This window comes from Mobula hypostoma, chromosome 2 (genome assembly GCF_963921235.1).
Source record: "Mobula hypostoma chromosome 2, sMobHyp1.1, whole genome shotgun sequence".
In the NCBI taxonomy this organism is placed as follows: Eukaryota; Metazoa; Chordata; class Chondrichthyes; order Myliobatiformes; family Myliobatidae; genus Mobula; species Mobula hypostoma.
Window position 1 is genome coordinate 52,289,344 of NC_086098.1, and position 22,078 is coordinate 52,311,421.

The 22,078-nt window shown below is 43.2% G+C and overlaps 2 protein-coding genes across 11 annotated transcripts in view; one reads left to right on the forward strand and one right to left on the reverse strand.

Annotated features, from left to right (window-relative positions):
- Positions 1–19,960, reverse strand: part of pla2g7 (phospholipase A2, group VII (platelet-activating factor acetylhydrolase, plasma)) — an 80,432-nt gene extending 60,472 nt beyond the window's left edge. The window contains exons 1-5 of one of the 10 annotated variants that reach the window (XM_063036996.1): positions 18,977–19,469; positions 16,009–16,336; positions 9,422–9,482; positions 7,562–8,260; positions 1,288–1,403 (exon numbers count right to left, since the gene is read on the reverse strand). In XM_063036996.1, the coding sequence (XP_062893066.1) occupies positions 1,288–1,383 (96 nt within the window). In that variant the 5' untranslated portion in view covers positions 1,384–1,403; positions 7,562–8,260; positions 9,422–9,482; positions 16,009–16,336; positions 18,977–19,469. Of the gene's footprint in view, positions 1–1,287; positions 1,404–7,561; positions 8,261–9,421; positions 9,483–10,600; positions 10,693–16,008; positions 16,337–18,421; positions 18,618–18,976; positions 19,470–19,510 lie in introns of those variants that run through there. The other 9 variants (XM_063037011.1, XM_063036972.1, XM_063036962.1 and 6 more) reach the window with 9 other exon arrangements.
- LOC134340137 (ankyrin repeat domain-containing protein 66) overlaps positions 19,177–22,078 on the forward strand; it is a 28,683-nt gene continuing 25,781 nt past the window's right edge. Inside the window, exon 1 of the mRNA XM_063037050.1 lies at positions 19,177–19,311. Within this exon, the coding sequence (XP_062893120.1) occupies positions 19,287–19,311 (25 nt within the window). The 5' untranslated portion in view covers positions 19,177–19,286. The remainder of the gene's footprint in view (positions 19,312–22,078) is intronic.

The following is a 22,078-nucleotide window of genomic DNA, read 5'->3' on the forward strand; positions in this document are numbered from 1 at the left end:
CCGGGGATAAACACATTTCAGCAGCAGGATTAGATGGAAGAAGCTAACATTTTATTTCTCTTACTAACTTCCTTTGCTCTATAGAGTTTTACAACATCATTATGGGAATAGACAGAAAAATTCTGATACTCCACACCCATTACAGTACTCATTATATAATTACAGGAATGTTTTAACTAAAGTCAAATTTCCATACTTTTATATCTTTTTTCTAGCAATAAATGATAATATTGTGTTAACTTTACCAACTACTTGTTGTGTCGGAATACTAGAGTGACGGATCTTTCATTTACCAGATCTTTGTCCACTCAACCAATCTACATTACTTTGTAGCTTATATTCTCTTCATAACTTATTATCTAAATGAAGATTTAGCACTGATTGTCATGGCATTCTACTTATTACCCTTCATCAACTGGGAAGAAACCATTTATAGCCATCAAGGTTTTTGTTATCCGGGCAATCTCTTATTTACACTAATTGGTTAATTCCCACACCATCATCTTCTATTTTCCATAATAATTTCTCATGTAGCACTTAATCAAAAGCCTTCTGGAAATTAAATTATTGTACATTAACTAAAAGTCTCAATGCCCCATTATGCTGACATCATAACTTTAATTAAATATTTCTTTATTGATTACATTCAGTTAAAATTGAAGCTTTTTAAGATGGTATGGAATATTGAAAATTCATTACATCAAACATTGAAGACAAAATTAAATGAATAAAGGACTTTATTCCTTGGAATGTTGAAGATTGTGGGGAGATGTGATAGAGGTATACATATTATGAAGGGTATAGATACGGTAAATGCAAGCATATTTTTTCCACTGTGGTTGGGTGGGACTACATTCAGAGGCCACGGGTTAAGGGTGACGGTTGAAAAGTTTAAGGGGAACATGAGGGGAAACTTCTTCACTCAGAAGATCATGAGAGTGTGGAATGAGCTGCCACTGCAAGTGGTGCATATAAGCTTGATTTCAATGTTTAAGAGAAATATGGATAGGTACATGGATGGCAGGGAGATGGAGGGCTATGGCCCCAGTACATATTGATGGGAGCAGGCAATTTAAATGTTTCAGTATAGACTAGATGAGCTGAAGGGGCTGTTTCTATGCTGTACTTCTCTATGACTCCAAGTTTAATAACATTAAATATGTCCTTGCTATTTATTTCCCACACATGATAATATTCTTTTCAGCAACTGACAAAGGTGTTCTTTTGGTTTGTGTTTTGTGACAGCTTTGTGCTTATTTGGATTTTACAAGTTACGTAGGTCCCCACCTGAATTGTGTGATCAGTCATAATATCTATACATCCAACAAGATGTGGTCCTTTTCCAGCAGGGATCCCAAGGCAATGACTGCCACCATGACCCATATTCTGCTTAACAATAAAATCTGTAGGAAAAATGTTTTTGAATTAGATTCACTGATTACGCTGCTAATTGCATTCCATTCTCCAACCATCGTCTGCATGAAAACTTTCCCTCTCAGATCCCCTCTAAAACCACAGCTCTCCTGACTGATTACCTTGACAACATTTACATAGCTGACATTCATTAACTTCATCACTAAAAGGAGGCCAATTTTTCTGATTAAGTTTATCAATAGATCATACTGCTCTAATGATTAGTAGCAGCTGCATTAGTAGCACTGCTCTGAATTCTCGTCATTTTTCAGTCTGGACGTTACTGGCAAGACCTTGGGAAGGGGGTATTAAGTCACTTCCTTTAACTGATGCAGTCCACCTACTGAAGGGACTTTCACAGTGGCCTTGGCAAAGCAGTTCCAGAATTCACTGTGGATCCAATGACAATGAAGGACCAGCAATGAAGTTCCAGGTGCTGATAGTATGCAAATTATGGGGCAATCTGGAGTTGGTGATCCCATATGTATGAAGCCGTTTTTCTTCCTGGTGGTATTTTGTAGATGGTGCACTGGTAATAGAGGGAATGAATTTGTAGGATCTTCAAAAGTGTTGAGGTTCTCGAGTTGTTCTCATCGAGATAATGGGTTACACTCCATCACGTTCCTGACACATGCTTTGTCATGATGGAAAGGCTCGAGTGTCAGGAGACAAGTCATTCACCTACACACTAGAGCAGAGAGGTATAGAATATAAGGGACACCAGCACTAAGTCCAGGGAGAATTCCTAACCCTACAAATGAGGAGATGGATAAACCTGTAACGTGATGGGCCACTAACAGCTAATAAACAAGCATTAATCTTGTCATTTGAACAGGGCTATTGAAAACTTTAAAAAAACATGATTGCTTTTTAAAAAACGTGAATTTGAAATCAGAAACAACATTTACTTTTCATGTAAACATGAGGAATGCTGCAGATGCTGGAAATTCAAGCAACACACATCAAAGTTGCTGGTGAACGCAGCAGGCCAGGCAGCATCTCTAGGAAGAGGTACAGTCGACGTTTCGGGCTGAGACCCTTCGTCAGGACTAACTGAAGGAAGAGCCAGTAAGAGATTTGAAAGTGGGAGGGGGAGGGGGAGATCCAAAATGATAGGAGAAGACAGGAGAGGGGGGGATGGAGCCAAGAGCTGGACAGGTGATTGGCAAAAGGGATATGAGAGGATCATAGGACAGGAGGCCCAGGGAGAAGGAAAAAGGGGAGGGTGGGAAAACCCAGAGGATGGGCAAGGGGTATTGTCAGAGGGACAGAGGGAGAAAAAGGAAAGAGAGAGAGAGAAAGAATGTGTGTATATAAATAAATAACGGATGGGGTACGAGGGGGAGGTAGGGCATTAGCGGAAGTTAGAGAAGTCGATGTTCATGCCATCAGGTTGAAGGCTACCCAGATGGAATATAAGGTGTTGTTCCTCCAACCTGACTGTGGCTTCATCTTTACAGTAGAGGAGGCCATGGATAGACATGTCAGAATGGGAATGGGATGTGGAATTAAAATGTGTGACCACTGGGAGATCCTGCTTTCTCTGGTGGACAGAGCGTAGGTGTTCAGCAAAACCTACTTTTCATGTTTTTTGTTAGGTAGATATGAGCTGTTTAAAAAATTCTAATCAAGGGCATTTAGAAATACTGGCAAAGACCTTCTGATGGCAAAATCTGTCAAAGGCCTATCAGGGTATTTCATGAGAAGGGATCTCTGGTTGCACTGCCTATAAACTAGATGCTGTTCATTCAACCGCCTTTGAGGGCCACAAGGATCTCAGAAGCCACCAAATCACTAAAATGCAAGGGTGACTTTCCCACAAGAGGGAAAGGAAAAATGCAGTGTGGGTTGATAATAGCATAGCTCATTGTTAAAATCTATCTGTGCAGTATCTGAAACATTTCTCTCAGTTGCTATTGGTCTAATTATCAAAATAAAGGAAAAGCTGAAAATTATGCAGAAAATGCTGGGAATCGGAAACAGAAGCAGAAAATGGTGGAAATAGTTAATTGGACAAAACCCACTCATTTAGAGAGCAGAATTTCCAATTATCGATTTAACCTTCAATAGCTCAAAGGACTGATAATAAGACCATAAGACCATAAGACAAAGGAGCAGAAGTCGGCCATTCGGCCCATCGAATCTGCTCCGCCATTTTATCATGAGCTGATCCATTCTCCCAATTAGTTCCATTTCCCCACCTTCTCACCATAACCTTTGATGCCCTGGCTACTCAGATACATCAATCTCTGCCTTAAATACACCCAATGACTTGGCCTCCACTGCTGCCCGTGGCAACAAATTCCATACATTCACCACCCTCTGACTAAAAAAATTTCTTCGCATTTCTGTTCTGAATGGGCACCCTTCAATCCTTAAGTCATGCCCTCTCGTACTAGACTCCCTTATCATGGGAAACAACTTTGCCACATCCACTCTGTCCATGCCTTTCAACATTCTAAATGTTTCTATGAGGTCTCCCCTCATTCTTCTAAACTCCAAGGAATACAGTCCAAGAGCAGACAAACGTTCCTCATATGTTAACCCTCTTATTCCCGGAATCATTCTAGTGAATCTTCTCCGTACCCTCTCCAACGTCAGCACATCCTTTCTTAAATAAGGAGACCAAAACTGCCCACAGTACTCCAAGTGAGGTCTCACCAGCGCCTTATAGAGCCTCAACATCACATCCCTGCTCCTATACTCTATTCCTCTAGAAATGAATGCCAACATTGCATTCGCCTTCTTCACTACTGACTCAACCTGGAGGTTAAATTTAAGGGTATCCTGTACGAGGACTCCCAAGTCCCGTTGCATATCAGAACTTTGAATTCTTTCCCTATTTAAATAATAGTCTGCCCATTTATTTTTTCTGCCAAAGTGCATAACCATACATTTTCCAACATTGTACTTCATTTGCCACTTCTCTGCCCATTCTTCCAATCTATCCAAGTCTCTCTGCAGACTCTCCATTTCCTCAGCACTACCGGCCCCTCCACCTATCTTCGTATCGTCAGCAAACTTAGCCAGAAAGCCATCTATTCCATAATCCAAATCGTCGTTGTACAATGTAAAAAGAAGCAGCCCCAACACGGACCCCTGTGGAACACCACTGGTAACCTGCAGTCAACCAGAATAGGATCCCTTTATTCCCACTCTCTGTTTCCTGCCAATCAGCCAACGCTCTATCCATGTGTGTAACTTTCCTGTAATTCCATGGGCTCTTATCTTGTTAAGTAGCCTCATGTGTGGCACCTTGTCAAAGGCCTTCTGAAAATCCAAATATACAGCATCCACTGCATCTCCCTTGTCTAGCCTACTGGTAATTTCCTCAAAAAATTGTAATAGGTTTGTCAGGCAGTATTTTCCTTTAAGGAATCCATGCTGAGTTCTGCCTATCTTGTCATATGCCTCCAGGTACTCTGTAACCTCATCCTTGACAATCTACTCCAACAACTTCCCAACCACCGATGTCAAGCTAACAGGTCTATAATTTCCTCTTTGCTTCCTTGCCCCCTTCTTAAATAGCGGAGTGACATTTGCAATCTTCCAGTCTACCGGAACCATGCCAGAATCTATCGACTTTTGAAAGATCATCGCTAATACCTCCGCAATCTCCACAGCTACTTCTTTCAGAACACGAGGGTGCATTCCATCTGGTCCAGGAGATTTATCTACCTTTAGACTATTCAGCTTCCTGAGTACTTTCTCTGTCGTAATTGTGACTGTGCACACTTCTCATCCCTGCCACCCTTGAGTGTCCGGTACACGGCTGATGTCTTCCTCAGTGAAGACTGATGGAAAATACTCGTTCAGTTCCTCTGCCATCTCCTTATCTCCCATTACAATTTCTCCAGCATCATTTTCTATCGGTTCTATATCTACTCTCACCTGTCTTTTACTCTTTATATACTTGAAAAAGCTTTCAGTATCCTCTTCGATATTATTTGCTAGCTTCCTTTCATAGTTAATCTTTTCCCTCTTAATGACCTTCTTGGTTTCCTTTTGTAAGGTTTTAAAAACTTCCCAATCCTCTGTCTTCCCACTAATTTTTGCTTCCTTGTATGCCCTCTCCTTTGCTTTAACTTTGGCTTTGACTTCTCTTGTCAACCACGGTTGCATCATTTTTCCATTTGAAAATTTCTTCTTTTTTGGAATATACCTGTCTTGCACCTTCCTCACTCCTCGCATAAACTCCAGCCACTGCTGCTCTGCCGTCTTTCCCGCCAGTGTCCCTTTCCAGTCAACTTTGGCCAGTTCCTCTCTCATGCCACTGTAATTTCCTTTACTCCACTGAAATACCGACGCATCAGATTTTGGCTTCTCTTTTTCAAATTTCACAGTGAACTCAATCATGTTATGATCACTGTCTCCTAAGGGTTCCTTCACCTCAATCTCTCTAATCACTTCCGGTTCATTACACAATACCCAATCCAGTACAGCTGATCCCCTAGTGGGCTCAACACAAGCTGTTCTAAAAAGCCATCTCGCTGTCATTCTAGAAATTCTCTCTTGAGATCCAGTGCCGACCTGATTTTCCCAATCTACTCGCATGTTAAAATCCCCCACAATTATCATAATACTGCCCTTCTGACAAACCTTTTCTACTTCCAGTTGTGATTTGTAGTCCACATCCCTGCATCTGTTTGGAGGCCTATAAATAACTGCCATCAGGGTCCTTTTACCCCTGCTATTTCTTAGCTCAACCCATAAAGATTCTGCACCTTCTGATCCTATATCACCTCTTTCTAATGATTTAATATTATTTCTTACCAATAAAGCCACGCCTCCCCCTCTGCCTACCTTCCTATCCTTCCGATACACCGTGTATCCTTGGACGTTCAGCTCCCAGAGACATGCATCCTTTAGCCAGGTCTCAGTGATGGCCAAAATATCATACCTGCCAATCTGTAGCTGTACGACAAGGTCATCCACCTGATTCCTTATGCTGCGTGCATTTAAGTACAACACCTTAAGACCAGTATTTGATACTTTTCGCTTTGATTTCACTGCAACTTTATTGCACTGCAACTCATCCCAATGGCTACAAATTTGCCCCATCACCTGCCTGTCTTTCCTGACATCTTTACTGCTCACTATCTTAGATTTATTTCTGTTTTCTCCTTCCTCCGCTCTGTCATTCCGGTTCCCATCCCCCTGCCAAATTAGTTTAAACCCTCCCTAACAGCTCTATTAAACTTTCCTGCCAGGATATTGGTCCCCTTCAGGTTCAGGTGTAACCTGTCCTTTTTGAACAGGTCATACTTCCCCCAGAAGAGATCCCAATTCTCCAAGAATCTGAAGCCCTGCCCCCTACACCAGTCTCTCAGCCAGGCATTCATCTGCCTGATCCGACGACTCTTGCCCTCGCTAGCAAGTGGCACAGGTAGCAATCTCGAGATTACTACCCTGGAGGTCCTGCTTCTCAGCTTCCTTCGTAACTCCTGGAAATCTCTCTTCAGGACCTCCTCCTTTGTCCTATCTATGTCATTGGTACCAACATGTACCAAGACAACTGGCTTCTCACCCTCCCCCTTTAGAATATTCAGGACCCGATCCAAGACATCCCGTACCCTGGCACCTGGGAGGCAACACACCACGTGGGTATCTCTATCAGGCTCACAGAATCTCCTGTCCGTTCCCCTGACTATGGAATCCCCTACAACTACCGCATTTCTCTTCTCCCTCCTTCTCTCCTGCACAACAGTGCCAGGCTCAGTGCCAGAGACCCGGTCACCGTGGGCATCCCCTGTCAGGTCATCCCCCTCAACAGCATCCAGAACAAGATATTTGTTGCTGAGGGAGACGGCCACATGTGTGCTCTCCACTATCCGGGCATTTCCCTTCCCTCTCTTGACAATGACCCAGTTTTCCGACCCCTGTAGCCTAGGGATGACTACCTCCCTGTAGCTCCCGTCTATCACCTCTTCACTTTCCCTGATAAGCAGTAGGTCATCAAGCTGCAGCTCCAGATCCCTAACAAGATCTCTGAGGTGCTGCATCTTGGTGCACCTGGCGCAGAGGTAGCCATCAGGGAGGCTGGAGGTCTCCCAGGATTCCCACATCTGACACCCTGAACAAAGCACTAACCCTGCAGGCATGCTATCTAATTCTACAGGAATGAAACAGGAAAAATAAGTCTACTCACCCACTTACCTCGCCAAACAGACAAACTTTTTAAAACCGTTAGCTCGTACTGTTAGCTGTGAGAGCCCTGCTGTTCCTGCCTGTCCGGGCCGATTCGCGAAGGCGGGGCGGGGGGGGAGGAAAAAAAAGAGTTGGCGCTTCGCTCTAGCCTCTTCCCGTTTACTGCCGAAGCCCATTGAAGCCAAATCCCTACACTCTGCTCCCACCTCACTCCGCTGCCCGCTGTATAGGGTGGTCTCCTTTTTAATCTCTCCGCACTGTCCTGTTGACGTCACGCGCCTGTGCAGTCTCGTCCTCCTTGCACTCGAGGAAGTTTTTAAAAAAACTGCCTTCCTTCAGAATTCAGCTCCCATGGCGCTCTGTAGTCCCGATCCAAAAGAGAGCCATTGGCAGCAACCTGTCTTCTTAAACTCTCCGCGCGGTCCTGTTGACGTCACACGCCTGCGCAGTCTCGCCCTTCTGGCACTCGAAGAAGTTTTTTAAAAAACTGCCTTCCTTCAGAATTCAGCTCCCACGGTGCTCTCTAGTCCCGATCCAAAAGAGGAGAAGGAACAGGCCATTCAATCTTGCTCTGCCAGCCTTTCAGACAAGGGCTGATCTTCAACCTCAGCTCCATTTTCCTGCCTTATTCCCTCACACCTTGATTCTTTTATTATCCAGAAATCTCCCATGCAAACAACAAGCTTACTTTTATAAACTTCTGGGGGTAGAGAATATGAAAAAAAATTACCACACTTAGTGAAGAAATTTCTCATTTCAGTCTGGAATAGCTTACTACTTACTTCGACATTGTAAACACTGGTTCTCGATATGTGTCAACCATGAAAAACCTCCTCCCAATATCTAACATCAGGAGCCCTCTAAATTATTTCAATGCTTCTAAGAGGCCATGTTCTAAGCTCTGGCAGGTAGAAGCACGATCTACTCAAAACTTACTGCAGGTGACAGACCGCCAACCCAGGATATAAATAATTCTCTTTTTTCAGTTAAAAATACCAAAATTGCATATAATAATCCTCTTGTAGCTTTATAAAAACCCTACACAATTTAGTAAGACCTTTAGTCGTTACTCCATGATTTAAGTATGCAAGTGATGTTTACTTTGCCTTCATAATTGCCTGCTGGGCCAACACTTGCTTACAAAGATTTATACAGAGACACCCACGTCAATTTGACTATTGAATTTACCAATTTAAAATAAGTTCAGTAGTTCTGATTTTCCTTACGGTGCATAATCTCACATTTTTATCTCATGTAATATTCCCTCTTCAATGTTGATGCCCCGTCATTTAGCTTGAAGCTCTTTGCATTCAGTTAATTTTGTGCCATCAGAAAATTTGGAAGCATTACATTTAGTCACCAAAGCCAATATATTAACCAAGATTGTAAACAGCTGGAACCCAATCACTGATTTCTACAGTACCCACAAATGATAGGCTGTCTATTTAAGAAGGAACTGTTAATTCCTACTCTTTGATTACTGTCTGTAAATGTAGTAATCCCAATTCCATGAATTCTAACTTTGGCTACCAACCGCATGCAGAACCTTACAATAAGCTTTCCAACATTCCAAATACATATAGGATTCCTTACAATAAGAACCTTACAATAAGCTTTCCAACATTCCAAATACATATAGGATTCCCCTCATTTTTCTACCAGATTACTCCTTCAAAACCCCAATAGTTAAATATGATTCAGAGTATCTTTTTTCAATCATCTCCCAAGTATCTTGATATCACATCTTTTATTATATATTCCATTGTTTTCTAGTCTACCAATGTTAGGTTAACAAATCAGTAGTTCACTACTTTCTTTAAAAAAGAGGCCACATTTTTGAGAGAGAGAGAGAGAAACTCACACGTTGACAAATTTAAGGCTCTGTACTTCCAACTTGAAAAACGGATGAAGTTGTGTATGTTCTAAATGACAAGATAGAAAGAATAGATGATTTTAATGTTATTGCAAAACAAAAAAGAAACAAAGCTGGGTATCACATTTGAGGAAAGCTGGGCTGTTCTTGGGAGATGGTACATTGCAGACACCAAAATGATATCTGAATTCCAAGAGTAAAATAACAAGAATATAATAAACCAGAATAGTATTTGCTGGAATTTCTAACATCAAAGTCAATTTAATTTTTTTTAGATTATGAGGACACTCAGTCCTCGTTTATTGTCATTTAGAAATGCATGCATTAAGAAATGATACAATGTTCCTCCAGAGTGATATCACACAAAAACAGGACAAACCAAAGACTAACACTAACAAAACCACATAATTATAACATATAGTTACAGCAGTGCAAAACAATACCATAATTTGATAAAGAACAGACCATGGGCACGGTAAAAAAAAGTCTCAAGTCCCAATCGACTCCTATAGTTCCCGATAGCAGGCGGCATAAAGGGAGAAACTCTCCCTGCCATTAACCTCCATGCACCGACAACTGACAACCGCCGATGCACTGGAAGCACCCGACCACAGCAGATTGAGTCCGTCCAAAAACTTCGAGCCTCCAACCAGCCCCTCCGATGCAGCCTTCGAAGCGCCATCCTCTGCCAAGCGCCTTCGACCTCGTCCTGGCCGCCAGAACAAGTAAAGCCGAGGATTCAGAGGCCTACTCCTCTGGAGCTTCCAGACCACACAGTAGCTGCGGCAGCGAAGCGGGCATTTCAGAAGTTTCTCCAGACGTTCCTCCCTGCTTTTACATCTGTCTCCATCAAATCAGCATTGTGCACGGTACCCTACTTAACAAATACAGATATCATTCCGGAGTGGCAAAGGTGAGAAATAAGGCAGATAGAAAGAATGATTTCTACTACAACAAGAAACAAAATACTGCAAATGCTGAAAAAAAATTAGAAGGCATCAGAAGATCAAGTTGGAGTCAAAGATTAATGAAGATAGTTTAAAAAAAATGAGAACCTGATTTTTCAGGAGTGAAATTAGGAAAGGCTTCTATATGCAGAAAATGCTTGGAAAATTCTTCCTCAAACAGCAATAGGTGGTATAAAAGCAACATTCTGGAAATACTCACCAGGTCAGGCAACACCTATGGAGAAAAAAATGCAGTTGATTTTCCAGTTCAACAGAACTTGAGAAGTGAAAAGAGCAACTTAGTTGTAGAGACTGGGGATGAAATAGATAGGACAAAGGGTATATCTTCATTGTTCTCTGTCCACAGACACCCTTAGTATGTTATTCATTTCCATCATTCTCTCTCAGTATCCACTCCTCCCCCACCCATCCACCTCCCTCTTCACCTATCATCTGCCAGCTTGAACTTCCTCCCCTCCCCCTCTTATTCTGGCACCTTGCCCGTTCTTTTCCAGTCCTTAAGAGTCTCAGCCTGAAACATCAACTGCTTATTCCCCTCCATAGATGCTGCCTGACTTGCTGAGTTCCTCCATCATGTGTGTGTGCTGCTCAAGATTTCCTGCATCTGCAGAATCTCACAACATCTCCATTATTTGTTCTTTTTTTCTCTCCCCAACTGCCCTGACTGGTTTATCATACTGAGAGCTTGAACTCTCAGAGCTCATTTCAGGTAGATTAAAAGATACCACAGCATTATTCAAAGATGAGTATGAAATGTCTTTCTGGTTTCAAAGGTAGTTAGAAGTAGAATTACCAACAAAATGGCCTGCGGGTATATAACAATTTAAGTATTTAAAAGACCTGCAAATTTATTCAGTATTCTATAAATAACTGTTGATGACACAAAGGTCGGGGGTTGAGGGTGTTGTGGATAGTCTGGAGGTTTGTCAGAGGTTACAGTGGGACTCGATAGGGTGCAGAACTGGGCTGAGAAGTGGCAGATGGACTTTAACCCAGATAAGTGCGAAGTGGTTCATTCTGGTAGGTCAAATTTGAAGGCAGAAGCTGCAGTGGAAGAAGCTGAGGCGTGACTGCGCCACAAAGTGCTGGTGGGGGCAGTCGCCAAGGGAAGAGTTGGACTTGGAAGCCTTGAAGTCCCCCATTTTGACAAAGTACAAGGGAAAGAGTGACGAGAACTGGTCCAGAATGACAGAAAGGCAGCTGTGGAGGAGGAGAGGACCAGCAGAGCATGGCAATGAAACAGCAAGGAGCCTGGACCAAATGGGAGCAGGTGTTCGAGCGAAATATCACATGGAACAATCTCTGGAAGGTGAATCCACATCGCATCAGGTTCCTTATCCAGCCTGTTTATGACGCCCTTCCTAGCCCATCCAACCTGCACTTCCGACCAGCTTGCCCCCTCTGTGAGAACACCGGTACGCTAGAGCATATTTTGAGCTGCTGCCCCAGAGCTCTTGCCGATGGCCGTTATCGGTGGCGGCATGACCAGGTCCTCTGGACAATTGCTGAGACAATCTGCAGCACCCTTAACATCTGCCGGAAAACAAGTCCAGTCAAGAATACCATCTGCTTTGTCAAAGAGGGGAGAGACCAACAGAACACCAGAAAGCAACCGGGTTGCTCTTCACGGCGCAGGACTGGAAGCTAAAAGCAGACCTGGGAAAACAGCTGCAGTTTCCTCCCCACATCACAGAGACTACATTGCGGCCCGACTTTGTGTTGTGGTTCGACTCATTGAAGCATGTTCTTATGCTTGAGTTTACAGTGCCGTGGGAAGAACGCATGGAGGAGGCCTACGAGCAGAAAAGAGCCAAATACGAAGATCTGAAGAAAAACTGCCAAAGAAGAGACCAGAGAGCAAAGTGTTGGCCCGTGGAGGTTTGGTGTCATGGCTTTGCAGGCCAGCGGCTCTGCAAAGTATACACTGCACTTGGAATCACAGGGGAGAGAAGAAGGAGAGCCATTTCTACCATCACAGATGCAGCAGAGAAAGCGTCAAGATGGCTCTGGATAAAAAGGGCAGATCCGTGGGCTGCTGCTAGGGCACAGGCCGGGGTCCGATCAACCCCGGTCGGGTCGCCTGGGCGAGGGTGTATGATGCTGAAAGATCTGAAACACCCGACGACCCCAGGTAACACCACTGATGATGTGCCCTAGCTTATCATGCAGATGTTTCTGTAAGAAAAAGAAAAAAAATTGACGGTAAGATTCTTGGCAATGTGGAGGATATGAGAGATCTTGGAGTACGTGTCTATTGGACAGTCAAAGCTGCTGCACAGGTTGACAGTGTTTTTAAGGAGACGTATAATGTGTTGGCATTCATCGACCGTGGGATTGAGATCAAGAGCCGTGAGGTAATGCTATAGCTATATAAGACCTTGGTCAGACTCCACTTGGAGTACTGTGTTCAGTTCTGGTCACCTCACTACAGGAAGGATGGGGATACTATAGAGAGAGTGCAGAGGAGATTTACAAGGATGTTGCCTGGATTGGAGAGCATACCTTATGAGAATAGGTTGAGTGATCTTGACCTTTTCTCCTTGGATGACGGAGGATTAGAGGTGACCTGATAGAGGTGTATAAGATAATGGGGGGCGTTGATTGTGTGGATAGCCAGAGGCTTTTTCCCAGGACTGAAATCGCTAACACGAGGCGTCATAGTTTTAAGGTGCTTGGAAATAGGTACCAAGGCGATGTCAGGGGTAAGTTTTTTTTACACAGAGAGGTGGAAGTGGATACAATAGAGTCTTTTAAGAGCCTCTTAGATAGGTATATGGAGCTTAGAAAAATAGAGGGCTATGCACTAGGGAAATTCTAGGGAGTTTCTAGAGTAGGTTACATGGTCAGCACAACATTGTGGGCTGAAGGGCCTGTAATGTGCTGTAAATTTCTATGTTCTATGTTCTTATAATTTAAAAAAACCTTTAAGCTATCATCATGGTGAAAGTTTGTTCAGATTACACATAGACATAATGGCCCCAAGATCAAAATAACTTTGCCTTAGTTAGTGTTAATCACAGATCAAATAAACACCCAAGCCTATTACAATTGTATCATTCAATGATTCTTCAGACAGATTATGCCACTCACATCGAAAATTGAGGATACTTTCCACTTTCACCTAATAAAAGTTAGGTTCTTTGCATTCTTATGTGGAAAAAAGTATGTTATGGAGGGCTATGGTCCAGATGCAGGCCAGCATGGACTAGATGGGCCAAAGGGCCTTTTACTGTGTGGTACTATTTTATCACTCTATAATCTTACATAGCAGTCCACCACAGAATGATCAAACCAGCTGTAAGGGTATAGTCACTTTGGTTATATCTAAAAGTCAGGATAGAGGTAGGATGGTTTCCGATAATGAGAATCTAGGACCAAAGGGTGCAGTTTAAGAATAGAGGGATGTTCATTTAGAACAGAGATGAGGAGGAATTTCTTTAGCCAGAGGGTAGTGGATTTGTGGAATTCATTGATACAGGTGAGTGTGGAGATCAAGTCATTGAATATATTTAAAGCAGAGGTTGATAGGTTCTTGATTAGTCAGGCTACAAGGAAAAGTCAAGAGAATGGGATTGAGAGGAATAATAAATCACCCATGATGGAATGGCAGAGCTGACTTGATGGGCCAAATGGCCTAATTCAGCTCCAATGTCTTGTGGTCTTAAAGATTAAAAGGTGGACACAAATAAGGAATTGTAAGAAAAATTAAGCCGCTGGAAGAACAAGACAAGCATCATCCATTAAGGTAAAGTGATAAAGTGATGGTCCTCTGGCCTTGCCCCTCACCCCAGCACCACACCTACCATCACCTCCCCCCCCCCACAAACTCCCTCTAACACCATGATGTCAGTTTTCAGCACAGCCTCACTTTTGTACCATCGTGCACACACCTCAAAAAATTCCAGAACCAACATGACAGAGCTCTTCTTCTGTAATCTTCACCACTGAGGCAACTTCTTCAGCAGGGAATCCATATCCCCACTGGTGACACTTTCTTCACATTTCCAGCACTTGGCTCTCCACTTGTACACCTCCTTCTGGCCTCTTATCTTTTTTTGACCTTTCTCATTTCTAATTGCCAACATGGCATCAACTGTCTGAACTTGCCCAATCAAATTACCCATTCCAACTTTAGCCCCTTTCAATATTCACTTTGCACCAATCTGCAAATAAGGTGGTGGCAGTGTTGTCTGGCGCAGACTACTACCTTGCAGAGGCCAGGGGACAGTTGATATTTCCTCACACCTCCCCCTAGACCATGACCCCACCAACAAACACCAGGCCACCATCTCTCAGACTGTTAAAAATCTCAGAACATCAGGATATCTAGCCTTGATATCATAGTATCCCAAACTACACTGCTCACTTTTATCTCTAACACATTTTCTACAAACAGGACTGCCCTAGTAGACCTTTTGTTTCTGCCTGCTCTAGTTCCATCAGGCTCACCTCTTCATACTTTGATACCCAACCCATCTCTTGTCCAGTCCCTTCTCACCTACATCTATTGCACCTCTCATGTTCTCCACCAGTTTGACAACTTCCAATTATATCATCCCTTTGCCTCCATAGGTGCTGCTTGACCCAATGAATTCTTCCAGCAACTTATTATAGGTTCAGATTCCAACATGTTCAAAAGTTCAAAGCAAGTTTATTGTCAAATTACATATATATACACATACACACACACACACACACACATATATATCTCATAGAAAACCCTGAGATTCATTTCCTTGCAGAGATACTCAATTAATCCCTAATAGATTAGTAACTATAACAGAATCAATGAAAGGCCTTGCCAGCTTGGGCATTCAAAGTGTGCAGAAAAACAATGAACTGTGCAAATACAAAAAGGGAACAAACAAATAAACAATAAATATGGAGAATATGAAGTGAAGAGTCCTTGAAAGTCAGTCCTCAGGTTGTGGAAACTTTTCAGTGGTGGGGCAAATGAAGTTCAGTGGTTCAAAAACCTCATGTTTGAGGGGCAATAACTGTTCCTGAACCTGGTGGTGAGTCACGAGGCTCCTGTACCTTCTTCCTGATTACAGCAGTGAGAAGAGAGCATGACCTTCATGGTAGGGGTCCCTGATGATGGATGCTGCTTTCTGGCGATAAAATGGTTCATGTAGGAGTGCTCAATGTTGGGGAGGGCTTTACCTGTGATGGACTAGGCCATATCCACTACTTTTATAGGATTTTCATTCAAGGGCATTGGTGTTTCCATTCCAGGCTGTGATGCAGTCACACATCTCAAAGGTTTCAAAGGTACATTTAATGTCAGAGAAATGTATACAATATACATCCTGAAATTCTTTTTCTTCACAAACATCCACGAAAACAGAGGAGTGCCCCAAAGAATGAATGATAGTTTAATGTTAGAAGCTGCCCCTCCCATGCAAAAACAGCAGCAAAGCAACGACCGCCCCCACCGAGCACTATTGGTGCAGCAAAGCGTCAACAAAGATAAAAAAATTTGCAGTACCCCAAAGACTACTCATTCACCCGATAATTTGACACACCACGGGCTCTCTCTCTCCCTAATAAGGGAAAAAGAGGTGTCCCTGTTTCACAGAGAGAGGGAAGACATAACAAACAACTCACTGATTTATGAAGTTAAAAGTCTGTTGCGCTGCTTCTTCCGAGTTCTGTGCTCAAAGAACTCGGGTCTCTGGGCCCAAAGCCAGTAGCCAGCTTGCTGCTTTCAATCTTCTGTCTCCCACGACACACTAGTTTCCTGCAGTGGCATCGCCCTCGAGTCTGCCCGCCTCCAGAGCCATGAAATCCCGGAACCCTGACAGCTCGCTAGTTTTCTAGGCCACGACTTTGGTATATCAAATAGTGGCCAGTCTTGAGAACCCGAGAAGGTGTCCCATTCCCACAAAGAACCGAAGTCAGTGCGTAACTCCAGGTCAGGATCTTCAAAGGAACCCTGAAGGGGAAAAATAGATATTAAAGATAGAAATAGAGCTGTTTCTGAAGATCCAAGCAAAGGAGTCGCCGTTAGGCTCCATTGTTCTCCTAAGCTCCTCCTCCTACATCTATAGAAGTTTTAGATGTCATGCCAAATCTTCACAAGCTCCAAAGGAATTAGAGGCACTGCTGTGTTCTCTTCATAATTCGACGCATATTGGGCCCAGGACAATTCCTCCGAAATGATAGCACCGAGGAATTTAAAGCTGCTGTCCCTCCCCACCTCTGATCCTTCAACGAAGCCAGGCTGACAGACCACAGGTTTCTTCCTCCTGAAGTCAGCTCCTTGGTTTTACTGTCAAGGGGTGAAATAAGGGGTGGTGTTGAGACACCACTCAGCCAGATATTCAATGCCCCTCCTATATGCTGATTCAATACCAACTTTGATTCGACCTCCGACAGTGGTGTTGTCAACAAACTTGAATGTGGCATTGCAGCAATGCTTAGCAACAGTGTAAAGTGTAAAGTGAGTAGAGAAGGGGGCTAAGCATGCAGTCTTGCGAGGCACCTGTTCTGATGGAGTCTGTGGAGATGTTGCCAATCTGAATTGATCGGGATCTGCAAGTGAAGAAATTGAGGAGCCAATGCATGAGGAGGTATTGTGGCCAAGGTCGTGAAGCTTATTGATTAGCTTTGAGGGGAAGATGCTATTGAATGCTGAGCTGTAGTCGATAAAGAGCATCCTGATGTAAGCATCTTTGCTGTCCAGATGTTCCAGGGTTGAGTGAAGAGCCAATAAGATGGTATCTGCCGTGGGCCTGTGGCTCTGGATTGGAACGGACCCAAGTTGCTTCTCAGACAGGAGTTTATATGTTTCATCACTGTGGATGTATGCTACTGGAAGATAGTCCTGGAGGAAGATAACCATGTTCCTCTTGGGCATCAGTGTAATTGAAGTCTGCCTGAAGTAGGTGGGTACCTCAGACAGCTGAAGTGAGAGATTAATGATCTCAGTGAACAGGCCAGCCAGTTCATTAGCACAGGTCTTTAGTTACCCTGTGATGCACTATCAATTACTCCAAAAGACTGGAAGTAAAGTAAATACCTGAAAGGCTTTTATTAACAGTAAAATGGACCCATGTCCATGCTGAATATCTGTCCTGGACTGAGGGAGGAACAGTGACACAATCGCCTTTATTCAGGGGTCTGTGGGTGGAGCCACAGGAGCAGTCAACAGAGGGGCATGTCCAGGCATGTCCAGACAGGTAACCCAGTTTCAACCTATATACATGGTTTACCACACCCCGTCTGGCCCAGATGCTTTACCTGGGTTCACCCTCCTGAAGGCTGCTCGCACGTTGACCTGAGAGACTGAAATCACAGGGTCATTGGGGAGTTGTAGTAGTTCATGATGGTTTCTCCATGTTTTGACGGTCAATATGAGCAGAAAAGGCAGTCTCTAGTGTCTCCAAAAAGGGAACTATACTAGGCACATGAGTAGCGGTTATAGTATTCCTCTCACGGTATTCAACTGCTTTTCAAAAAATCCCCAAAGACTTTCCTACTCTGGTTTGCATTCAGTATGTTTATCTATATATAGCTTTCAATTTAAATCTTCTCCACCTATCCTGTTTTTAAGAGGTTTTTTAAATTAGACCTCCCTTCATTATTCACAAAATTGTATCTTAGCTTCTTGAAGTCCTAAATCGGGAGTTCTAAGTAAGTTTTTTTTTCTACTCTTTAATAGCCCCTCCCTACACACACCCTGGGCTCGTCACCCAAACTGGAAGCAATACTGAGAGTGTAGCTCACTACCACACAGCAAGTTTTGTTTAAACTTGTGTACTGAAGTGAAAACTAGAAATGGGGAAAATACGCAGCAGATCAGTCAGCAGCAGTGCTTTTTTCCAAAGAGAGCTGACGCTTCAGGGTGATAACCTTTCATCAGAACTACCGCAAAACCTTTGCTCAGACTTCTAATTGCCCAAATAACTAAACTTCTGTTATTTCGTGTTACCTGCATCTTCAGCTATTATCTACATCTGCATCTATTTTGACGACTTTCACTAAGTACTTGTCACGCAAACACATTCTTCACACATACCTTCTGAATTATAATCTGATATGACTGCACAGATTTCGGCCAACTCGTTTTGATAAATTCCTAATCGCCTTCGCCTCGCTCATCGGTTTCGCGATCTTCTCAAATTTGTCAAGTTAATTGAAGCGTTTAAAAATTAAGTTGATACACTGCCCTCTGAATTGCGACATCTCAAGCACTGTCCTTCTCAGAGAGCCTCTCCGGCACCAAATCGTTGCTGAACCCTCCCGAAGTCTTCCGTTCCCCCACCCCGCACAGTAGCCTGAATGCCCACATCAATTAAGCCTTGGAATCACATAGTGGGCAATGACACTTCTCCTGGAAGTGTATCTCATTGTTTGCAACACCACAGACTGCTCTCCCCCCTTTTCCAGGCTGGGATTCTGCACGAGCTCGTTTGTTGATTTTATCACCACTTCCCCCAATCCCTTCGTTCAGGCCCACTTAGATTGTCACTGTGTGAAAAGCGTCTTTTTGTCTTGCATTTATTTCTACTGTATTATTGTGTTCGTCAGCCCTGGCAGTAGTACACGCTTTAATAAATTCAACACTTCTTACCGCTTCACGCTTAGCAGTTGGATCCGGAGCTGACGTGACAGCGTCCTAATGAACAAGCCAGGAACAGTCCACAAAAGCCCTCCCTCTCTATCTTTGTTCGCTTCTTCGTCAAGTCTCAGTTAACCAATGTAATCAGATCTCACAATTGGCGGCACACCTTGTACTTTGCCACCAGTTCAGGCTCTCTCTTTTTGCCCGCTCTCCCCAGTGACTACGGAAGGAACTCGGTGCTTGCGTTCAATAACAACGTCAAGAAAGTGCACAAACGAGAAAACCTGCAGATGCTGGAAATCCAAACAACACACACAAAATGCTGGAGGAACTCAGCAAGCCAGGTAGTATCTATGGAAAGAAGTATAGTTGACGTTTCGGGCCGAGACGCTTCGCTGTCGTCTACCTTCTGTAGTGCACTCGCGAACTCAGAGAACGCGGGTTACCCCTACGATCCAAAAAAAAGTTCCCTGTACCTTTAAAGGGGCATAACACTTAAATAACTAACTCATCAAATTTGGTAAATAGAAAGACTGACGTTACCCGAGTCCACAAACCCATGAATGTTGAAGGTTACTGGCCTGACAGTGGAGTATTTAATTAGGAAAGTGCGGAACTCAGTAAATGTGAAGCAATAGCAAATTCAGTTAGGGAGTCGGGCGACAAGTCAAAACGTGAGCGGTTACAGTATGGAACTGGCCACAACATTGAATAATCTAAGGTAGAACACAGCAAACAACTATTAGGCTCGGGCTGAGCATTTTGTAAATTCCTTGATGCCCTATAAGTAATTAACATTTGACGTGTGACCTTCAACGCCAATAAAAGAACTACTTTTCACCCCGTGGGATTATAGTGGTATCTTCCACATGCGCACGTAGCCTCTACTTATTTACAATAGGATCATCGGTTTTACAAACCAGCCCTGTATTGGATAATGTTCGCTATAAGCACTGTGATTGTTAAAGGGCTAGTTCCTTTGTTAGTTTTAGTTTTGGAAACAAAGGAGTCTGCGCAGTGATGTGTGTGTGTGTGTATTCGTCGTTAAGTGGAATGTTTATTTGCCTCAGTTCATTTACCATGGAGAGCTTTCTGACAGGCTGCATCACTGTCCAGTATGGAGGAGGCTGCCGTACAAGATCGAAAGAAGCTGCAGAAAGTTGTAAATTTAGTCAGCTGCATCTTGGATACGAGCCTCCGCCATGTCCAAGACATCTTCAAGGAGCGGTGCCTCATAAAGGCGGCATCCATTGTGAAGGAACCCCATTAGCCAAGACATGCCCTCTTCTCACTGTTACCATCAGGAGGGAGGTACAATAGTTTGAAGGCACACACTCAGCGATTCAGTAACAGCTTCTTCCCCTCCGCCATACGATTCCTAAATGGACATTGAACCCATGAACACGGCCTCACTTAAAAACATATACTATTTCTGTTTTTGCACTATTTTAATTTAACCTTTTTAGTATACTTTACTTACTGTAATTGATTTACTTATTTTTCTATATTATGCATTGCATTGTACCGCTGCTGTAAAGTTAACAAATTTCACGACATATGCCGATGATATTAAACCTGATTCTGATGTTTAAAATATACATTTTACTTAAGGGTGAATGCTGGTAAGGGGAGACTCTGCTAACCCCAACCTCAAAAATTCACACTGGGTTCCTCCACCCATTGCAATACATTGGGTGATTGCAATTTGCTGATATAATCTAATGCCAATCCGGAGCTTTCCAAATGCACTGGGGGAGGGGCAACGGTTAGTAATGCTTTCGCTGAGTTGCAGTCTTCACTTACCGGCCAAATTGATTCAAGACGGCCAGTGTTGTGGATAGTGTAGACGACATTGTGAAACATAGATCAGATACCGATATGGGCAGAGAAATGACATATTGGATATAATCTGGCAAAATGTTAGGTGTGGCATTTTGGGAGATCGAATGTACAGGGAGAGTGCATTGAGACTTGATGTTTATGTACCGAAGGATTTTGGGATGCAGGTCAATAACTCCATGGGTTGAAAGTATGTTGAAGAAGGCATATGGGTATGCTTGCCTTTTTTAGTCAAGGCATTGAGTTCAAGACTCGGGAAGTTATGTAAAACTCTAGTCAGGCTGCATTTGTAGTATTGCATTCAATTCTGATCTCCCTTCTATAGGAGGGGTGTGAAGACTGGAGAGGTCGCAGTTGAGATGTTTCCTGGTTTAGAGGGCATGATCAGTATCATTTTTTTTTCCCAGGGTTGAAACGTCTATTACTAGAGAGAATATTATGTCCAATTTTGATCACTCTGCTATAGGAACATGCTATTAAACTGGAAAAAGCACAGATGAGATTTACTAGAGCTGCTGGGACCCCAGGGGCTGAGTTATAGAGAGAGGTTAAGCAGGTTTGGACGTTTTTCATTGAAACTTACAATGAAGGCTGATCCTTAAAAAATTATAAGGTCCATAATTTTATCTACCTCTTTAAGATCACCACTCATTAAGATAGAGTGGATGTGCAGACTTTTCCTGTGGTAGAGGATTCAAGATCTGTAAGGCATAGTTCAGGTTATAGGTCAGAGGAAAGAGATCACTCTCTGATGATCCAGTTGGTGGTCAGGATATGGAATGACCTGCCAGTGGAAGTGATTGAGGTAGGTACATTCACAACATTTAAAATGGTTCTCAGATAGGCATATGATAGATAAGTTTAGAGGGCTATGGGCCAAATAAGGGCAAACAGGATTAGCTTAGATGGGAATCCTCATCATCATTGACTAGTTGGGCCAAAGGGCCTATTCCCATGCATTATGATGCTATTAATCTAGCAAAGCATCAAGCATTAAGTACTCCTCAAAGTTTAGCACCTGGTGTATTGGGGCCTTCTTAGTGACAGACCTAAATAGTATTAGCGTGGCCCAAGAACTCAACAACTTCACCATCCTGGGTGAGACCTAATCAGATGGAAGACATCAGATCAAGCAGTAAAGTGGAGAGTAGGCCTTCAAGAAGGGGAAAATCTGCAAATTTTACACTGTCATTATTGGGAAGTTGGTGGTAGTGGTGATAATGGTGGGTGCTATTGTTGCATCATTAAGAATGAGCTAATCTGGTGTCTCAA